General features: G+C 52.1%; 1 protein-coding gene and 1 long non-coding RNA gene across 3 annotated transcripts; one reads left to right on the plus strand and one right to left on the minus strand.

Annotated features, from left to right (window-relative positions):
• Positions 1-1,131: 1,131 nt before the first annotated feature.
• On the minus strand, positions 1,132-9,858 carry CCDC86 (coiled-coil domain containing 86). Its single transcript, XM_012454342.2, has 4 exons — positions 9,025-9,858; positions 4,152-4,281; positions 2,196-2,270; positions 1,132-2,007 (listed from the first exon to the last, which is right to left on the minus strand). The coding sequence occupies exons 1-4, from the start codon at positions 9,780-9,782 to the stop codon at positions 1,888-1,890; spliced, it is 1,083 nt and encodes a 360-aa protein (XP_012309765.1). The 5' UTR covers positions 9,783-9,858; the 3' UTR covers positions 1,132-1,887.
• A 122-nt stretch (positions 9,859-9,980) lies between these two features.
• On the plus strand, positions 9,981-19,327 carry LOC105718600 (uncharacterized). 2 transcript variants are annotated; one of them, XR_010338396.1, is made up of 4 exons: positions 9,981-10,099; positions 15,804-16,132; positions 16,608-16,792; positions 17,775-19,327. It is a non-coding gene; the product is annotated as an uncharacterized LOC105718600 (long non-coding RNA). The 2 variants fall into 2 exon arrangements; XR_001107796.2 differs by lacking the exon at positions 17,775-19,327 and having other exon boundaries at positions 16,608-16,963.
• Positions 19,328-21,234: the final 1,907 nt, after the last annotated feature.

The raw sequence follows: 21,234 nt of genomic DNA on the forward strand, positions 1-21,234 counted from the left end.
CCCAGAGGCCTGGAGTAACGCAAAGTGAAACTCATAATGACTTCCCAGACTAGGGCAGTGGAGTCGGAAGGGCACTCCAGGTGCGTCTCCCTGGAGCTCAATTTTAACAGATGATGGGCTGGGGGTAGGGGTGCGGTTTTACCTGAAACGGGCTATGTATTTTTGGAGAAGAGAGAGGAAAGCTTTGAGAAGCACAGTTCCAGTCTGCCCTCTGCATTCAGCCAACGTTTACTGTGCTAGATGCTTTATCCCACAATCTTAAGGGGCACCTTCTATTAGCGTCTTTACAGCTGAGCACACTGTGGCTCAGGGAGGTTAACTGGCTTGCCCAGTTTCAGGGCTAATGACCACAGGGTCTGCAAAGTGAAACTCATAACCTCAGGCATCACTTGCTCAATTACCCTCTGGTGAGCGAGGACATCCTCTGAGATACTTGAGGGACTTAAGATGCTACCTTGTGACCCATCACTGCCCAAGGTACTTCCAAGGCAGAAGCAGGGGATGCCAGGGTCAATCTCTCGGGAAACCTGGGGCTAATCAAATCCAATGGGCGAAATGACTAAAGGTCTTTGGTCTTTAGAATTCAAATGGGCACAGCAGCTCTGAGACCACAGCATGTCATCTCTTAGCCAACCAGACCGAATTCCCTGCAGGCCTGCTGTTCTGTGGGATCCCTGTGGACACTGGTAATCCCACGATCTGTGCAGCCCCCACCTCCCACCCACACGGGGCTGGGCAGCTACCACTTCCCATTAGTGGGTAGGAGGGGTAACTTGCATCTCTGACCTGGCACTTCCACTGCACCGCGTCTCATTCCTCTGCCTGCCATGGACTTGAGGTGAGAGACCGCTGTGTTGTAGCTCTGCAGCCCAGGACTGACAGAGTTGGTGCCAATGAATGTTGCAGGGTGGATGAAACGTCAGTGAAAGAAGCAGATGGGAAACTCTGGGGATCTTGGTCCTGTGTTTCTTGTGCCACCAAAGGCCCGGGTCATGGAAGGCCTGGCCCACAGCAGGTGTTCAGCAAAGGAAACAGTGAGGTGCCCAGCTGGCTGCACAGCCACCCCGTGTTGACAACTCGCCCATGCTCCCTCCCATCCCTTACCCCTCACAGCACTTCCACCATCTGACATGTGGTACATTTTGCTTGTTTATTATGTTTTCTCTCCATCAGAATGAAAGCACCTCGAGGGCAGGGACTTTGGTCTACTGTATGTATTTGCTGGTGCCTAGGACTGTGCCGGTATGCAACAGGCACTCAATAAATATTTGTGCTGTAGACTGCACGGACAGGAGTTAGATTCTCTGGGGCTTCTGCAGAATCTGGTTTGGGAGAGGGGGTGCTAGGGAAAAACCCTGTTCCCTGCAACCTCCCCCTTTTAATCTTTCAGTGTTGAAAATGGGGAGCCGGATTCAGCTTGCTGGGGACAGAGCCAGTGGGGTGCTGAGGTGCCCAGAGCAGTCTTTGGGAAGGTGTAGGGGAAGGTGGATTCCCAACTGCCAGCCTCCAGGCCTGGGATGGACCCAGGATGCTGAAACAATATACACATGACTGGGGGAGCCACCTGCCAGTCACCAGCTCACTGAGGAACCAGAAGAACGTACTGTTCTTGGTTTGAAGGCACTCGGAGAAGGGGAGGAAGGAGGAATAGGGGCTGATTCTCTTCTCGCCCACATCTCTGCCAGGTCCCAGGCCCCCTCTGGGCTTGTGTCCCACATAGACCTGCCTGCAAGCTTTCAAAGGCCCAGGAGCCCCGGGTCGGGGTGAGGTTCCTGTTTTGGAGCCATGGGGCTGGAGTGCCGGAGCCAGCAGAGGCATCTGAGCAGCGGCCGGAGGTGCTGTGTCTGGCATGGTGCTTGGCCATGGACGGCCTTGGCTTTCCTGAGCTCAGATCTCGGCTGCCGGCCGCGGGGGTGGCTGCTTCTGCAGCAGGGCCAGGGTGTCCCGCTTCTCAACGGAGCGCAGCTGCTTCTTCTTTGCCCGCTTGAGCTTCGCAGGGTTCCGGATCTGGGGGTGGTGCGAGGGAAGGGCATTAGTGCAGCTGCAGCCTTGGTCCAAGTTCCCAGGGGAGAGGAAGGCCACCCCACAAGGGTGTGGGATCGCAGCGTGACAGTGGGGACACACGTAGCAGGGGTCGAGGCCCTGGTTTGCACCCCCAAGTGGGACAGAATGGTGGGGGAAAACGAAACACTCACCACTTGGACGATCTCTGCCTTCCGCTCATTCTCCAGGCGGCGTTTCAGGTTCTCAGCGCGGCGCTGTTTCTTCTCCTGGAACATTTGGGGGAAAGAGGATTTGAGTCTGGAAGCAGAGGCGGCCCTGGTCTCTCAGGCCCCAGAAGAGTGGGAGCGGACAGAATTCCCAGGAGGAAGGGAAAGGGCCCTCTAAGCCAGGCTCCAGGTGGGTGGTGTGGGTGGAGGGCCACGGGAGCTATCCTGTGCCATGGTCTCATGCCAGGGCCTGCTGTGGTAGGAGCTCCTGACTGAATGTTGGGAGGTGGGAATGGGACAGGCAGCTGAGGACAAGGAGGCCTGGGTGGGCTGAGACACGGGGAGTGCCCACCTGGAGATTCACGCACATGCAGACAGTGGCCCTTCATGCCACTCTCATCAACTGCCAAGAGAGAAAGGGGAGCTGGCCCTTCCCCATTCCCACCCTCTTGGACAGTCTCCACTTCTTCTCCTGAAGTGCTGCTGCTGCAGAAAGCCAGGCTAGGGTGAGGGCTGGTCCCCGAGATCCTCGCAGGTGTGGGGCTGGGCGGGGCTGCGCTGCACAGAAGTCGCCCTGGAGCTCTCTGGCCTGGGTTCGAATCTTGATCCTGTTATTTCCTAAATTGGTGACCTTGGCTAAGTCTGTGCCTCAGCTTCTCCATCTTTAAAGTGACAATGACCACAGGATCTACCTCATAAGATAGTTTTGAGAGATAAGGGAGGAAATGTATGTGCCGGACTCGGAGCAGCCCCAGCTCCTTGGGCACAGTGAGACTCTAGATGGAGTCTGTCTTGGGAGGGCACAGCCAGCGCTCTTGGACTGTGTCATGCTGACTGTGTCCCCTGGTAGGGCCAGGGTGGGGACACTGGCTCCAAGTCTGCTGCATGGTTAGGGGTTTCTGGTGGCTTTGATGACCTGGAGTAGCAGGGGTGGCCTAGGTCCCTGGGGGGAAAGGAGAAGTGAGACTTGGGCTCCTGTGGTCAGGGCAGGTCTGGGCTGGGGGCTGGGCAGGAGCCTCTGCAGTGGACAGTGAGAAGCGGGACAGCAGCTCTGTCTTGCTCAAGAGGGAGCCAGGGCCACACAGGAAGAGAGATAAGGCCTCAGCATATAGTGGCAGACACACCGTTCCCAGGATGCAAGCTGTAAGCTGAGCTGGGGTGACTTAGAGCGGGTGACTGAGTGACTGGCCGGCTCCTTTTCTCAGTGGTCAGGCTGGGACCACAGGCTAGGGGTGAGTTGTCTGAATCCCGTTCAGCGCTCCCCCTCTAGCCCTGGGGTCATTAGAGGAGTAGAGGAGGAGCCCCCCACTGCCTGCCTGCCCTGGGGGCAGGTGCCCACCAATGCCACCCCGCCTTCTCTGCATACTGTCTGCCAAACGCCCTCTTCGCCACCCTGAAAAGTCCCTGGCAGATGTGGGTGAGGCTGTGACCCTTCACAGGGGCTTCCTGGCTCTGGGATGAGTGACAGGGGACAGAAGGGGAGGAAAGGCGTGGGGGCCATGTGTGTTGCTGGTGTCGGGGCTGCTTCTTGGAGAATGACAGCAGTCATACCAGGGATGTGGATTTCCAATCTGCAAGTCCTTCCCAAATGAGTAGTCCCAGGAAAGGGACCTTGACGCCATCTCACTGACCACCTACCACCCGGGGCTTCCCCCTGGGCTTCTCCCCTAGGCCTGCTTCTGGTCTTCCGTCCCTGTCTCTGAGGCTCTTTCAGAGGCCTAGACTATCCTGGATGGTCCCCTGGGCTCCCTGCCCCGTGGCCACGGACTGCACTTCTAATTCTGGCCAGGCACCCTTCCTCCCTGGGACCTTCAGATTCAAGAATGTTTCTTAACCAAGTCGGCCTCCCACAGGCACGCATGGAAGCCCCCACCTCAGGTCTGTCTCAGCAGACACCAGTGTGGCCCTCCGAGCCCAGCCTCAGCCTGGCTGGCCCCTCACCTGGCGGCGCCTCTCCTTCTCCTCCTCCAGGTGACGGGCAAAGTCCTTGGCCAGCTTCCTCTCCTGCCGCTCCTTCATCTTCCGCTGCCACGACGTGCGCAGGGGCTTGTCCTGGAGCATCTGGGAGAATCTGAAAGGGGGAAAGGGGGTGCTTATAGGGTCTGTGGGGCAAGCGCCACCCACGCCCTGGCTCTTCTCGGCCGCAGGCTCTGAACCTTCTTCCCCAGAGCCCAGGTGGAACCACCTCCTTGCTGGCCTGACAGGCAGCCCTCCAAGTCTGCAGAAACGTGTGGAGGGAAGGAACCCCGATCGTGCTGGCTGCCATTTCTCAAGCCTTGTCTACATGCCTCTGAGGTGGGTACTCCTATCCTCTCCACTTACAGAGGAGCAAGCCAAGGTGCGGAGAAGTTAAAAGCTGCCTGAAGACACCTTGTCCCAAGCGGCAGTCAGGATTTGAACCCTGCCAGCAACTGCAGAGTCCAGGCCACGCGGCCCCTGCTGTTAAGTTCTGCTGCTTCCACCAAGTGCATTTGGCCAGGGTGTGAATGCCTCTGGAGGTGGGGCGCTCACCCAGTGGAAGTGGCCCACCCCATTTCAGAGTCGTGTGAGTGGTCGGAGTTCTGGGTAATGATTCAGAATCTTTCCCACCAAGACCAGGCGCGGTGGCTCACGTCTGTAATCACAGCACTTTGGGAGGCCAAGGTGTGTGGATCACATGAGCCCAGGAGTTGGAGACCAGCCTGGCCAACATGGCAAAACCTACTAAAGTTTCTACTAAAAATACAAAAAGTAGCTGGGTATGATGGTGCACGCCTGTAATCCCAGCTACTTGGGAGGCTGAAGCACAACTGCTTGAACCTAGGAGGCGGAGGCTGCAGTGAACCGAGATCATGCCACTGCACTCCAGCCTGGTGACAGAGCAACACTCTGCCTCAAAAAAAAAATAATAATAATAATCTCTTCCCCCAGTTGGACATGGATGGAGTGGGCACATCAGGGCTCTCAGGGAAATCTGAATTTTCTTAAGAGCGATGATGATTTTAAAGTTACAGGAGAACTAAGCTCATCTCTGTAAGAATGCACACTGTAAGCCAGGTGCAGTGCCTCACGCCTGTAATCCCAGCACTTTGGGAGGCTGAGGCAGGCGGATCACCTGAGGTCAGGAGTTCAAAACCAGCCTGACCAACATGAAGAAACCCCGTCTCTAATAAAAATACAAAATTAGCCGGGCATGGTGGCACATGCCTGTAATCCCAGCTACTCGGGAGGCTGAGGCAGGAGAATCGCTTGAACCTGAGAGGCAGAGGTTGCGGTGAGCTGAGATGGCACCATTGCACTCCAGCCTGGGTAACAAGAGCGAGACTCCGTCTCAAAAAAAAAAAAAAAAAAAAAAGTAAAAACAAGATGAGAGTCTCTTGGTGGCCTCCACATACTGACATTAGGTCTTTCTCTTTTAAAGATTCGAGGAGGATTTTGGTGTCCCTTGGCCCTGCAAACCCCTGGCCCCAGCTCCCTGATCTCCTTTCTCCCCTTCCCAAGACCCTGCCACTGAAGCCCTGGCCTCCTATGCACTAAGAATGGGATGCCACAGGGACGTCCCCCATAACTGTAAAGCTGGGCTTCTCAAGCTGGGGTATGAGAACCCTGAAGGGACAAGGCGGTGGGAGGCTGGAGACACACAGCACCCCATGACACGGCGCTGCATCTCTGTAGAGCGGGGCTGTCACACAGAACTTTCTGTGATGGTGGGAGCATTCTACATGGACACGGCCCAGTAAGGTAGCCACTAGTCATGGGTGGCTGCTGGGCGCTGGGAATGTGGTTGGTGTTGACAGAGAAACTGAATCTTACATTTTATTTGATGTAAATGTACACAGCCACACGTGGCTGCTGGCTAAGGTACTGACGCAGTACAGAACCGAGGCAGATCAACGGTTCACCTGGGTATTGAAGGAACTCAGGCCTGGGTTCCAAGTCCAACCACTTACCACCCAGGTGACCTTGAGCAAGTAGCCTCTGAGTCTCAGCAGTCTCGCCAGTGGAGATGAGAATCATTCCTAACCCAAAGGGTGGTGGGAGATGTAATCGACACACACATAATAGGTGCTCAATAAATGCTCCTCCTCAGAGAAGGGAGCCAGTATGCCTGAGGGGCACTATGGAGAAGGTGGCGTCTGGCATGAGCATGAAGGCAGGGCTGCAGGCAGGTCTTCCCCGCCACATGCACCTTCCCGGCTGCGGCTGTCTTCCTCCCTGCAGCGGGTACTGCTTCTGACTCGTCTCTGGGCTCACTCGCCACCCACCGAAGCTGCTTCCTCGAAGACCCCAAACATCCATTCAGTGGCCCCGCTGGGCCTTCTCCACAGACCTGCCTGCAGCTTGTGAAGCGGTTGTAGTTCTCCTCCCACAGCCTCCTTGTGGTTTCCCTGCCTTCCCTCCTGCCCACCTAGGTCTGTTTTCAGTAGCCAGACTGACCTCCCAAGGCAGGTCATTTCATTGCTTTGCTTGACACGCTCCCATGGCTCCCAAGCTCAGAAAGCTAGCGTCCCTGCAAGGGTCACCATGCCCCGCTGTCTCTCTGACCTCACCTCCTACTGTTTCCCCTTCTCCCCCTCATTCCAGCAGCAGGATTTCTGGAATGCCTCCCAAACGGAAGATGCTCCCGCCTCAAGGCCTCTGAACTTCCCTTTCCTCTTGCCCGGATACTCTTTCCCCAGACCTCTCCCTGGTTCCCTCCGCGAGGCCATCTCTGAGCACTGTGGCAATACCCTGCCCTCCCTGTTATTCTCTGGTCCTCAGCCTGGTTTATTTTTCTTTAAAGGCTTTAGTACTGACGTAGCATCTATGTCCTTATGTTTATCTGTTTCCCACAATGTTTGCTTCAGGAGAGCAGGGACTTTCTGTTCACAGCCATGTTGAACAAATTGGTTGAAGAATGAATGAACTACCTCTGTCCTCATTCATACACTTGCTCAGCTTAGTGCCTACCCCATGCTGGGCTCTGGGGGATCTCATGATGATAGGCAAGTCCCCACTCTCATGGAGCCTCTGGTTTAAAGGAAAACAGGCAGTCAATAAGAATCACACAAATAAATAAGCATCTGCACAAACGGAGGTGTTACAAAAGAGAAGCACAGGGCGCAGTGATAACGTAAAGCATGGGGACTTAACCCTGGTTGGACAGGCCAAAGAGGCTTTTCAGAGGAGGTGACTTTTGAGCTGAGCCCTGAAACATGAGTGGGGGATTGGCCAGGGAAGAGCCTTTCAGACAGAACTGCACATGTGAAGGCGCTGAGGAAGGAGGGAATGTCACACACGGGAGGAACATGGAGGGGACGTCGGTGTGGAAGCTCCAGTAATGGAGTGGAGAGGAGGGTGGGCCTGTTGGCCTCATTAAGGAGGCTGGAGTGCATGCTCTGAGCGAGCAATAGTGAGTCAGGAAGGGTCTGCAGTTGGGCAGGGAGCTGTACACACACCCTCCCTCTGGACTTCTTGGTCAAGTGATCTGTGGCCTCCTACTCTCCTCCAGCTGCTGATCCCGTGTCTTGTGCGGGTCCCTCCCTTCTCCCCACCTGTGTGTGGGCCCAGCCCTGTCCAGCTCAGCAAGCCCATCTCCCCACCTGCTGTGTGAGTACCAGGACCCCAAGCTCCACCGCTCAACCTGCTCATCACACTCCTCCCACCTGAACCAGCCTCCTCCAGTTCCACATGGCCATCAGTGGCCCTGCCATTCTACTGTGACCTGCTGGGACAGGAGGGGTAGTGCCATCATCCACTTCTCCAACATTGACAGTCACTCTAGCTTCAAAGTCTCTCTCTCATGGGAGACTGGCAGTAAATTACCCTGAAAGCCTCAGTTTCTTCTGTTTAATGAGAGGTGGGGGGATAATGGTCACTGCCTAGGGTTTTAAGGGTACAAGAAAAGGGTCTAGCACAAAGCCTGGCCCAGAATCAGCTTCTTTCTTAAACACCCTCCTACCTCAAGGCCCCTCACAGGCACGCATCCCCTCCTCTCCTCTGCGGTTCCCATTAGCCCCAATTGGAATTGAACCCCACACTTCTCCTTCGAGGCAGCCTAGACTCTTCCTTCTTCAGACGAGCCACTTTGTTCCTTCATTAAACAAGCATTTATTGAGCGTTTACTATGCCCTTGGCACAGAAAGACAAGAAAGATCTCGTGCCTGCCCTTAAGAAGGTTGCAATTCAATTCAAGGTGGAGCTACTGCGACTGGGTAAAGGGTTTTGCACATAGGCTTTAGAATCAGATCTGTGCTCAGGTCCTGTGCCGACCGCTCAATTTGCCTCGGTTTCCTCACACAGAAAAACAGGAATAATAACACGACCTGCTTCACAGGGCAGATGCGCAGAGTAAGTGTGATGGTACATGCTGTTCCATGTTTGAAAGGTTGTTGACTGGTAAATCCTTATTAAAGTGCTTAGCACCATGTCCTATATAATCAGTGCTCAGTAATACTTTTTACCATAAAGGCAAATAACTAGCAGATTATATTGAAGACCTCACTGCTCTGATCAAGTAAGGGCTGGTTTACTTGCTTCTGCCTCCCTCACTGGAGGGCAGACAACGGCAAATGTCTGAAGAACGAATATACAACTGAGGTGCTACGGGAGACGCCCATAGGGACCCTGAGGGGGAAAGGCATCAGAGAAACTGATCTTTGAGGGCCTGGTCCCACCCGCCCCCGGATCCCAGGGCATTTTACCACATTCTGACTGTAATGACCAGTTTGCTGACACCCCCATTAACGTGAGCTCTCTCTAACCCTGGGGCTGTTCTCCAGGCTGCAGCAGGGGAAAGGCAGGTTCCCAACACTATGGAGAACCCCACCCCTGTCCATGCTGTCCCCCACTTCACCTTTTCTTGGAGCGGTCCTTCCACACTCGCCCCGATTTGGGCTTCCCCTTCGGGATTACAGGAAGCTCCTCTTCCTTCAATTTTTTGGACGCTGGGGCTTGAGATGAAGAACCTTTTCGCTTCTTTGCCCCGAAGACGCCTGTCACCGTCTCTCCAGCTGGAGGTGGCTTGCTCGGCTCGTGCTGACCCCGGGGGGAGCCAGGTGTCTCGGGTGTCAGCTCCAGTAGTGGCTGCGAGGGCTCCGGACCTGGAGCTTGCTGACCGGGGTAAGGCTCTGGTGATCCTGGGCCCGGCGGTAGCTGATGCTGGGGGAACCCCGGGGTCAGCTCCTCCTTATTCTGGGCCAACTCCGAGGCCAGTACTCCCTGGCCTTGAGAACACTCTGGCGCTTCTTCACTTGGCTTCGGCTGACATCGTGGGGATTCAGGACTGGACTCCGGCTGTCTTTGAGGCGACTCCGGGTGTAGGTCTTGCTGACGCTGGGGGGAGCTTGGGCCTGGCTCTGGGTGCCCTTGGGGGGACTCCAAGCCTGCACCCTGCTGCAGACTGGGTGATCCTGGGCTTGTCTCCGGCGGCCTTTCGGGGGAGCCCAGGCCAGCTTGCTGCACACTTGGAGGAGACCCGGGCTCCCTCGTTTCTTCTGGGTTCGACTCGAACTCCACAAGGGCCCGTCTCGCCCGCGAAACTAAAGTGAGGCTCTCGGAGCATTCGGGCCGTAGGCCTTCCAGCCGTCGACTGCGTCTTAGCGGTGTGTCCATGGCTCAGCCGGTAAGTTTCCAAACCCCTGTACACGTGTAGCCCCCGCCGACAACCGGCGCCTTCCTATGACGTCACGAGTCGCTACGTCCGTAACGCGCAGGACGGGCTGTTGCTGAGGCGGCCATGTTGGTGAAGGGTGGAGTAGGGGACTGGGGGTGGGGTTTAGCATGCTCATGCGCAATGTGCACGAGCGCCATTAATACGTGATTGATGAGCCAGTCTTTTTCCTCAATTCGCGTTTGCTTTTCTTGCAAACAGTTTCCTGGGAAAGAAGAGCGAGCAAATAGAAAAGGGAAAGTGGGAAGACCCATTTCCGGTAAAGAACAGGGTTGAAAAAAGGTCCGAGGAGCCCATAGGCAAGGCTCATGGAAGTTTTGTGGTGAACTCCCGTGCAGTTGGTCAGGGTCCTGCCTTATTTGGGCCTGTTGTCTCATCTGCAATATGGGTCATTTTGCACTAGCTTCGAGCATCCAAAATGATCCGTCGGAGTACTCCTCCCAGCTGCCTGAGGGAATGCTATCTGGGGGTCCTGGAGGTGGAAGATGGGTCTTTTTTGTGTTAAACATTCACTCTTGCCTTTTCTGGGCCTGTGCTTCCGTATAAATCTATGGCTCAACCTTTTCAGCGTTTTCAATGTTTATGAGTGAAGTTGAGGTACCAATAAGATGCACCCCCTTTGTCCTGTGGCTCACCTGGGCCCTCAACCAGCTGCATACCCTCACGAGTCCCTCCTCTTCTACCCCAGTTCTAGAAACAGGTTGGATCACCTCTGATCTTCCTTTCAGCCCAGACAGTGTTTTTTGCCCGTGCATGAACCTGCCTCCCCTCCCTTCCCTTCCTATTCACTTGTAGATGTACTTTACTTACAAAGCACTTTGGGACCTCACCAGTGAGCAGGCTTTGCCTTCTGGACCTCACAGGAGCTAGAGAAGACTCTGGGGACTGTGGGGTTGGGGAGTGCGGGGCTGTGGGGACCTTCATGTGAGACCCAGGAGTGCAGTTTTGATTTACTTACAGAATGCTTCTTAGGAAGAACATCTTGGAAGTGGTCCAGTTGGGTTATTCTTGGAACTGCCTGGGATTGGCCCTTGAATATCCCAGGGCCCCTGTCCAACATTCCAGTAGTTTCTTTTAGAAACCATTGTTTCTCCAGCTGGGGGCTTGTGGGCGGGCCTGGGAAATTATCCAAGAATACAGGGGTCAGAGTGCCTTCATCTTCCTCATGTTCATGAGCCAAGGAGACCCCTGCAGGGGGGCTTTGCCTGCCTCACTGCCCCTCCCCTGCTGTGTAGCTGTCCACAGCAGAAGCAGCTTGGATACTTCCTCGCCCAGTTCTTCCACCTCCCAACTCTCAGAGGAGTGAGTTCCATTCACTTCCTTAAATTCCCTGCCCCTGCCGGGAGACCCCAATGATCCGACACTCAGAACCATGCCTGGCAGGCATTGCCAGGGTGCTGGAGGAGACTGTATGTCCCTCTGCCCTGCTCCAGCCTCCCTAGGCTTGCCCTGCCTCCTAAGCTCTTATGCCAGCTGGAGGGATCACGCTCCAGTGCAGATTGGATCACATCCTAGCCTTGCCTGAAATACTTCAGAGGGTGATCTCAGGTTTTCACCAGAGGGAGGGAGATGTTTTTCAGAGGAGGCCTTTGGGTTTCCCCCAAACATTTGGAGACACTTTGTCAACCTCAGCATCAGGTGGGCTCTGGCCCAGAACCCCCTACTCCCACCTGAGCTCAGTTTGTCATTGTCTTTATACATGGTGTCCAGAATCCCTGAGGACACTCCTGAAATTTTTAGAAGAGCCTGGTGTGGGAGTCACTGTTGGGATCTTATCTCCTTGCACTCCTTTGCTTTCTTTAAAAAATTATTATATTTGAGATAGGGTCTTGCTTTGTTGCCCAGGCTGGAGTGTGGTGGCACAATCACCATTTGCTGCAGCCTTGATCTCCCAGGCCCTAGGGATCCTCCCACCTCAGCCTCCTGAGTAGCTGGCACCACAGGCTCACGCCACCATGCCCGGCTATTTTTATTTTTTGTAGAGACAGAGTCTCCCTGTGTTGCTCAGGCTGGTCTTGAACTCCTGGGCTCAAGTGATCCTCCTGCCTCAGCCTCCCGAAGTGTTGGGATTACAGGCGTGAGCCACTGTGCCTGGCTGCTCCTTTGCCTGCCGTTGCGGCTTTCTACATCCCAGTTTTCTTGCCTGCAGGTGGTAGGATACTGAGGGGCTTTATTCCTCTCTTACTTTCCCACTTTGTTCTAGATGCTTGCTGGGGTCATTTTCAGAGCAGACAAATATTGTACTTAAATCCTCATTCAGAGTTGGCTTCTGGAGAAACCCAGCCTGAAACACTGGGGCAAGCAGTGATTGGTCCAGGCACTGTTTCAAGCACTCTGCAAGTACAATTCCATTTACTAATGCTGCTCCCAACAATCCTGTGAGGCAGCTGCAGTTGTTATTACTGGGAGCACGTGAGCACCCAGAAGAGGCCTGGCACATGGTAAGTGCTCAGTTAGCGCAGCCGGTGACCTCCAGGGGCCATTTCCCTGCCCGTCTCTGATCTTGGTGTTGAACAAAGGGCCATGGGGACGCAGGTCCTTGACATCCGGGGGTTGTCAAACCCTCTCAACTGCAGCATCCCTTGGCTGACAGGAGGTCAATGACTCAGAGGAGAACACCTGGCCCTTATCGTCCATGCATCTGTCAGTGCTTGGTTTCTGTCAGTCAGCAGATCTCAGGTTACATAAATAAGCTGGTATTGCTCATTCAGCACATTCTGCACGATGGTGTGTGCCAGGTGGTACCCAGCACCTCCCGGCACACAGACCAGGATCAGTGTGAGGAACAGGTGAGCAAGGCCCACGTGGGGGCAGCTGCAAGGCAGCTAAGTGTGCCAGCTCTGGAACCACAATCCTGGATTCCTGAATGTGTCGCTGCCTGATTTTGGGCAAGCACCTTAGCCCTTCCATGCCTGTTTCCTTGCCTGGGTAACAGGCAGATTTGCTGTTAAGAGTTGTGGCTCTGGAGTCAGACAGTCTAGGTGTGGATCTTGCCTTCACCACAAACAAGTATTTGCTCTGTGACCTTTACAAGTGTCTCAGCCTCTCTGTGCCTTAGTTTCTTGTCTTCTTTTCTTTTCTTCTTTCGGCAGAGTCTTGCTCTGTCACCCAGGCTGGAGTACAGTGGCATGATCTTGGGCTCACTGCAACCTGGACCTTCTGGGTTCAAGCGATTCTCCAGCCTCAGTCCCCCGAGTAGCTGGGACTACAGGCACCTGCCACAACGCCCAGCTAATTTTTGTATTTTTAGTAGAGATGGGGTTTTACCATGTCGGCCAGGCTGGTCTAGAACTCCTGGCCTCCAGTGATCTGCCTGTCTCATCCTCTTAAAGTGCTGAGATTACAGGTGTGAGCCCTTGTGCCTGGCCAGGAGGTGATTTTCAGCAGGAGCACGGTGCTCGATATGTGTTTGTTGAGTGACTGGATCCTTATTAGGACCTTACAGGGCTGGGGTGATCATCCCCATTTTACTGATCAGGAAATCCGAGTTGCAGAGAGGCTGCGATTTGGGGCCAGGGTGACAGAAGGAGAGGGCACAGGGTGAGGTCTAGAGCTCAGGGCTTCTTGACTCTAAGCCCTTAACCTCCACCTGCACCAGGCCTGGGACTGGGACATGGGACTGCCTCAGTCTGGGATGTCATTGGCAACCAGGATATTGCTGAGCATGGCAGGAGTGAAGGCAGAACCCAGATGGCAGAGGTGTGACTGGGCCTCGCGAATCTTCACTGTGCAGCACGGATCCAGTGGCTCTGTCTTCTGCTTAAGAGCTCTATTAAGTATTTGAAGTCAGTTTTCTTGTAGCTTTTCCAGAATTGTCTTTTATCCAGGTTAATCATGTCCTGTTCCTCCAGCTGTTCCTCCCATGACGTGATAAATCTTTGGAAAAGACACCAGTTCTCTACAATGCTTCCAGAATGTGGGGTCCAAGGTTGACCGTCCCCATGGATGGCTGAGTAGATTTGTCACCTTCCTACGCCATGATCCATATCAGTGTGGCCAAGATTGCATTCAAGCCATTCCGTGGAATCTGATGGAAACTCTCAGTCCGGTTCCCATGGCTGTCACGCTTCCCTGCTCCCTGCACCCCCTTGCTCTGATCTTGGACATGAACGGTTGGCTTTTTTGGATGGTGCAGGATTTTTCGTCTGTCTCTGTTGCATTTTGTTTTTACCTCTCTGGGAGCCCAGCTCTCCTCCTTTGGCACTTGCCCCCATTTATCTTTTGCACATGTGAGGAGCTGCTTCTGGGTACCTTGAATCAGGTCCCACTGAGAATATGGAACAGGACCAGGGTAGTCGTGTGAGTTCTTGTCATGCATGCTTATCTCAGAGGCTCATCTTTGCTGTGTGCTCCCAACAGCTCACTATCAGTTTCAGATCCTTGAGAGGAGTGGGGAAGAGATCTCAGTAGAGGGGCCAAGGGATGGGGGAGGATGGAATAGTACTTGGGACCCTGGCTTGAGACCTCCCAGCTGCCCCCACAGGGCATTGCCAGGGTGCAGAGAAACTCCTGGCCTGGGAAGGGCCCACTTTGCAAAGTTCTTGTGTATTTTCCCCTGCTTAGGTCTGAGGAGGGCAGAGCTTATCTCCCGATCCTCTCACAGCATCTGCGGGTTCTGCTGAAACAGGAAGAGGCCAGACCTGCTACCCCAGGTCACCGTGGAGACGGGGAGGAGGAGGCAAGACCTCCTCTCCCTCCTCAGGCCCCTGCCAGCCTCCACAGCATTTTTCCTGCTCCAAGGCAGGCCAAGGAAGGGGTGGGTAATGAACACCTGAACAGGTAGGAAGTAGCTAACTCAGGAAGGGAGCATGGCATCTCATACCCCATTCCAACCTCACCCAGTGTGTCATGTCCAGCAGCAATGCTTTTCAAACTTCAGTGAGTGTCGGGATCATGGAGGGTGTTGTGTTAAAACACAGATTCCTGGGCTCTGACCACCCCTGCCCGCCCAAAATTAAGATTCATGAATTTGTATCTCTCTCTCTCTTTTTTTTTTTTTTTGAGATGGAGTCTTGCTCTGTCACCCAGGCTGGACTGCCGTGGTGTGATCTCGGCTCACTGCAACCTCTGCCTCCCATATTTAATTCTCCTGCCTCAGCCTCCCAAGTAGCTGGAACTACAGGTGCATACCACCAGGCCTAGCTAATTTTTGTATTTTTGGTAGAGACAGGGTTTTACCATGTTGGTCAGGCTGGGCTCAAATTCCTGACCTCAGGTGATCTACCCTCCTTGGCCTTCCAACGTGTTGGGATTATAGCCATGAGCCAGCACACTTGGCCTGAATTTGCATTTCTTTTCTTTTCTTTCTTTCTTTTTTTTTTTTTTGAGATGGAGTCTCACTCTGTTGCCCAGGCTGGAGTGCAGTGGCACCATCTTGGCTCACTGCAACCTCTGCCTCCTGGGTTCAAGCGATTATCCTGCCTCAGCCTCCCAAGTAGCTGGGACTACAGGCACTCGCCACCACGACCAGTTAATTTTTTTTTTTTTGTATTTTCAGTAGAGACTGGATTTCACCATGTTGGCCAGGTTGGTCTGGAACTCCTGACCTCAGGTGATCCTCCCACCTTGGCCTCCCAAAATGCTGGGATTACAGGCGTGAGCCACCGTGCCTGGCCTGCATTTCTAACAAGCTGTCAGGTGATGCCGCTGCTACTGGTCCACAGACCACACTTTACGGAGCAGCATCTGGTGGAAGGAATGAGCAATACAAGAAGAGCATTCCTTCTTTGCCTTCTGTCTAGGGCAGGGGCTGAGTTCGTCATACTGTTTTGTTTATTCACCAAGTCGTTTTTGAATGTTTACTTCATGGCAGGCGTCATGAAGAGGTACGACAGGGAAGAGGGCGATGGTGGTCCCTGCCTTACTGGAACTTACAGCATCTTGGGGGCACAGATCATAAACACCTGAATCTGAAAATTATCCTTTGAGAAGGCTGAGCAAGAATGAATTCCCCTATTTTACAGGTGAGGAGATGGCATCTCGGAGGGGCTATATGACTTGCTGAATGTTGCCCAAATGTTAAGTCACAGGACTTGAACTCAGGACTTCTCAACTCAGAATCTGGCCCCTATTCCCTGGCTGTGAGTCATCTCAGCTTCATGGAGCTGCATTGAGATGGGAGAGCTACAGGCCCTGTGCGTATGTTGCCAGTGGGTGAAAGCTGCGGGCTTCATCCCTGTGTATGGAAGAAGAGCTTAGACAAGACGGACAGACGGATGGGTAGGCACTCATACTTACACCCCCGCACGTGGACTCTCAGTTCCTAAGACCTGGATAAGCACAGAGTTTCACAGTGAGTCACTTCCCCTCCTTTCTTCTCTGTTCACGTATTCCTATTCTCTCATTTCCTCTAATATTTGGCTTCCTCTCTGTTCACTTCTCCCTATTCTCTCATTTCCTCTAAAGCTTTGGCCCTTACACAGTGCGAGATCTGCTTAAGTGATGGTCATCCCTTCTAATCAATATGGCGGCTTTATCTTGATGGCAACCCCTGGAGACCTTGGTGACCAAGGAGGAGCGTACCAGGAGCAAATTATGAGAGACCTTCGCTGAAGCATGATCAGCTTGGTTTCTGGCTTCTTGGTTCCTCGGTTCCTCTTGACCATGTGGTAGGGAAAATCTCTGCTTTCTCTACCACTGAGTTTCTCTGACACTCTAGTGGTGACCAAAACTGGCCACAAATCTGATTCAGTGGGTTCATATGATGCTAGGTTGGTGAGATGAGCCCTCCCCTGAGTCAACAGTCTCTCTTCTCTGTTCTCATGGAGGAGACAGAACATGAACCCCCCAAGGACGGAGCAGCTCCTGGACCCCACTGGATCAATAAGCCTCATTCTTCTGGATCTCAAATGCCATGGCGTGTTCTCCCAAAGGGCAATTGTAGAAACAAGCAGATCACTCCCCCAAAAAGGCCCATTTCCATGTTTACCAATTGAAAAGTACGTCACTTATGGTAAGTTTTCAGGACACGAGAACGGTCAGCAGTCTTGATTTTATTGCGGTGAATTAAACATCATAAAAATGGATCAGTTCCACTGGTGGTTTAAATGATCGAGATTCTTTCCAGTGTAGCTACAAAAGTTTTGGCAGATATTACCCGCATTTAATTCTCACAGCAACTGAGGAAGTTAGCATGGCTGCTCTATTTTTCAGAGGTGGAGAAATTTGCCCAGGGATAGGCAGCTGGTAAGTGCACGGTGAGGGTTTAAATCTAGCACTCTGCTTCCAAAGTGTGGACAGTTTCACCCACGCTGCTCTGCCTCTGTGTTTTAGGCACTTGACCTAAATCAAGAATGAGCCTCCTCTCTAGCCTAGGCCTAGTTTTTGTATTCTTTGAAAATAAGCCAGAAATTTCAGATCATTACAAATACCTTCCCTACAGGGCAGGGCTGATCAACTGAAGTGTTATTCTGCTGCTCTTTTATTCTCTGCTTTAAACCAAAGATTATACAACACCCAGATAATATCTTCTGCTTGAGTGGCTTTCGCTCTCTGCTTTCAAGATGACGCTGGGTAGATCTAGATACCTCGCTTGTTTGGAAATTAGACACAGGTGGGGTAGGACGCTGCGCTTTCCCAAGTTGGCCTCAACTGTATCTCCTATCCATATGCTTTTCTTACCATGTGACCTAGATGCCCTCTTCCCTCCAGTAGTGGGGTCTACATCCCCCTCAACTTCAAACCTGCATGATCTGTGTAATTGCCCTGGCCAAGTATGGCAGGACTGTTGCCATGGGACTTCTTCATTTTATTTTCAGAGACAGAGTCTTACTCTGTTGCCCAGCCCAGTGTTATCATAGCTCACTGTAGCCTCAAAGTCCTGGGCTCAAGCAATCCTCCTGCCTTAGCCTCCTGAGTAACTGGGACTATAGGTGTACACCACCACACCTGATAATTACAATTTTTTTTTTTTTTTTTTTTTTTTTTTTTTGCAGAGGGTCCTGCTATATTACCCAAGCTGATCTAGAACTCCCGGCCTCAAGCCATCCTCCTGCCTCAGCCTCCCAAAATGCCAAGATTGGCATGAGCCACTGCACACTCAGCCTGCCATGTGACATCTGAGGCTAGATCATAGAATGCTATGAGCTTCTATCTGGCTTTCGTAGACAGGATGCTAGCTCTTGGAACTCAGCCACCATGTTGTGAGGAAGTCCCAATCATCCCACATGGAGAGGCCTGTGAAGGTGTTGTAGCTCACAGCCCAGCTGAGGTCCTGGCTGAGAGCCTGCATCATCTGCCAGGCATGAGTGAAGATGCTTCCAGATAATTCTAGGTCCAACTCATAACATCACTCCCAACTTGGATTCTTCCCAGCAGAGGTTCCAGACCACAGAGCAGAGATTACCTTTCCCTGCTCTGCTTTGTCCAAGTTCTGGGCTATAAAATCTATGAGCATGATAATACGATTGTTTTACACCAGAAAGTTTTGGGGTGGTTTGTGACATAGCAACTGGTACAGAAATTATTTACTAACAAGCAGATGTCTATCTCAAGGGGGAAAGTCTTACTGTCATTTTTGCACCCTTTTCTGGGGCAAATATGATTGGTAAGGACAATGCCCATCATAGCACTATTGCTTCATCAGAGGCAGTTTGGATGGATGAGCTTTTCCTTGTTCTTTAGTCACAATATGTTAATATAGCTCACTTGTCCATTTCCCACTGACTAGAATGTCAGTTCCCTATGACAGGTTCCGCCCCCATTTTGTTCGTTCCTATATTCCCCAAACCCAAAGCAGTACAGGTGTTCCTCAGCTTATGATGGGGTTACATCCCAATAAACCCACCATAAGGTTGAAAAGTCCCAAGTTGAACCAGCTTAAGTTGAGGACTGTCTGTGCTTGGTAGTTGTTCAATAAATAATTGTCAGATGAATGGTCATGAAACAAACATCAAGGGGGCAAAACTTCCGGTAACGATTCCTGGAGAGAATTCTAACATTACCATGTTCTAGTTGTTATGATTATGTAAAATTACTTTCTGGATGAGGACAAGTTCACATTGTGGTGGGAATTTCTAGAGAATCAGAGTTAAGAATTCCCACTTTTTCTTGAAATAAAGAATGCAAAAGAATCAGTGGGCAAGGTATGATGAGTGTTAGGGGGACGTCAGGTCCATACTTAGGAGTTTGTTCAAGGAATTGGTTCCTGAGTACTCTCTAAAAGGATTTGGTATCAGTCAACAAGTAAGAATTGATTCGAATAGACTTCCTTTGTTGCCTGGCGTATGCTGGGTATCATAGGGACCACAAAAAAGTGTAAGATGCAGACGCCGTCCTCCAAACTGTGTTGAGTCCAGCTGGAGAGATAAGATTGAGTCTATATACAGATAGCCCAGTAAGGCAAGCTAGGTGCAGTGGTGAATCTGATAGGGTTTTGCCAGCTGAAACCCTATCAGCCCCATCTGCTCCCAAGGGTGAGAGAATGTCAAGGAGGATTTCCTGGAGGAGGCCAGTTAAAGGGGATTGATGAGTTGGCCAGGTGGGCAGTTTCCCGATACACTAATCAGAGGAACACCGAAACACCACAGAAATTCATCAGAAATCTGCTGCATGTTAATTCAGGTTTCCACCTGCAGGTTCTCACATAGCTCGTGGAAATGAAATTGGTGTCCCTTTTGCCAAAATAGACAATACCCCTAAGTAGAAAGAAAAACTACTCCTCCCCAGCACAAGCCTACCTCTGTGGGGGTATTTCTGCAATGTGCATTGCAAGTTGCTGCATCTACTGGCCAGCCTAGGTCTGAGACCAGCCTGCTGGCAGCCCCTGCAGTGAGAGTGGCTGGGCAGCCTGAATTCTGAAACCAATTAATGCACTGCAAAGGACTGTTTACCAAGAAGGCATTTGCAAGCCTTAAAAAAATATCTCCTAAAAAGTTGTCCACCTGTAGTCCCAGCTACTTGGGAGGCTGAGACTGGAGGATTACTTGAGCCTGGGAGTTTGAGGCTGTGGTGAGCTATGATCTCATCACTGCACACCAGCCTCAGCAGCCAAGTGAGACTCTTGCTGCAACCACAAACGCCTGAAAACAAGCGATAAATAAATCTAGAATGAGACTTGTTATTGCTTCTATGGTAACTTCTGCTATTTACAAATGAGGGAGAGGGTGAGCAATGCTCCTCAGTTATGAGTCGAGGAAGAATCAGGAAAGAGCATTCCAAATCCATTAGAGTCCTGTTGGTGTGTGTAATACATCTCCATTTTGAACATGAAGAAAGGGGGTTATGGCCGGGCCCGGTGGCTCATGCCTGTAATCCCAGCACTTTGGGAGGCCGAGGTGGGTGGATCACCTGAGGTCGGGAGTTCAAGACCAGCCTGACCAATGTGGAGAAACCCCGTTTCTACTAAAAATACAAAATTAGCCAGATGTGGTGATGCATGCCTGTAATCCCAGCTACTCAGGAGGCTGAGACAGGAGAATGGCTTGAATCCGGAAGGCAGAGGTTGTGGTGAGCTGAGACTGCTCCATTGCACTCCAGCCTGGGCAACAAGAGTGAAACTCCGTCTCCAAAAGAAAAAAGAAAAAAAAAAAGAAAGGGGGTTATGACTTTTATTAATGAGAAAATGGCGTCTTGCTATCCTCACTCAGTTGAAATTAGACATATTTGATTATCAATTTGGAAGGGGGCCAAATTTTTAGCCTGCCCCAGGCTCCCAAGTGTTTCTGATCTGTCCACCAAGCAGCACAGGCCACACAAGCCTGTTGGTGATATAAGACTAATCACTCATGTGGAATAATCTCGAAATGCCCCAAAGGCCATGATTAGTGCCTGGAGTGAGGAGAGCTCAGGGTAACCACAACTGGAGGGGCGGATGTCAACGGAAGCCCAAAGGTCCCAGCTTAGTGTCTCTGAACCCTGACATTCCCAGCTGTTCCCTCCTTGACCAATTCTGTTCCATTCTGCAAATAAATATCTTTCTGAATTTGGAGCTGACCCCACTGGTACTAGCAGCCTTAGCAGGTGCCTGTAAATATCTGAGACTGGTATCTGCTTGGCCGGGCACTCCTGATTTCTTCGCCCAGAGCGGGTGCTTAAGTTCAGTGCTCGATGCCACGCCGCCACCTGGTGGCCGTGTGTCACAAGTCTCTGGAGCTGCCTGTGTGTAGAGAGTGACTATCTCAGGGATTACAGGGATATAATCTATCCTCCAAACAGGAACATCTGTTTAGATGGGACACTGGGTGTAAACTACGTCTATGCCACAGGGACATATGGTCACTCTTTTGGAATCTCCCAGTTACTGGGATATGCATTCTGCAATAGGCCGTCATGTGACAGAGGTGGGAACCAGGAAGCGTTGCTCTCTGCATGTTCGTCAGTGGCTGGATAGTCCTCTTTCTCCTATAGGTGTCTGGGTTGTGTCATTTCCTTCAGAATCAGTGATATACTATCTGC

Source organism: Aotus nancymaae, unplaced genomic scaffold (genome assembly GCF_030222135.1).
Source record: "Aotus nancymaae isolate 86718 unplaced genomic scaffold, 86718_ANA_hifiasm-v0.15.2.pri h1tg000059l, whole genome shotgun sequence".
NCBI classification, from domain to species: Eukaryota; Metazoa; Chordata; class Mammalia; order Primates; family Aotidae; genus Aotus; species Aotus nancymaae.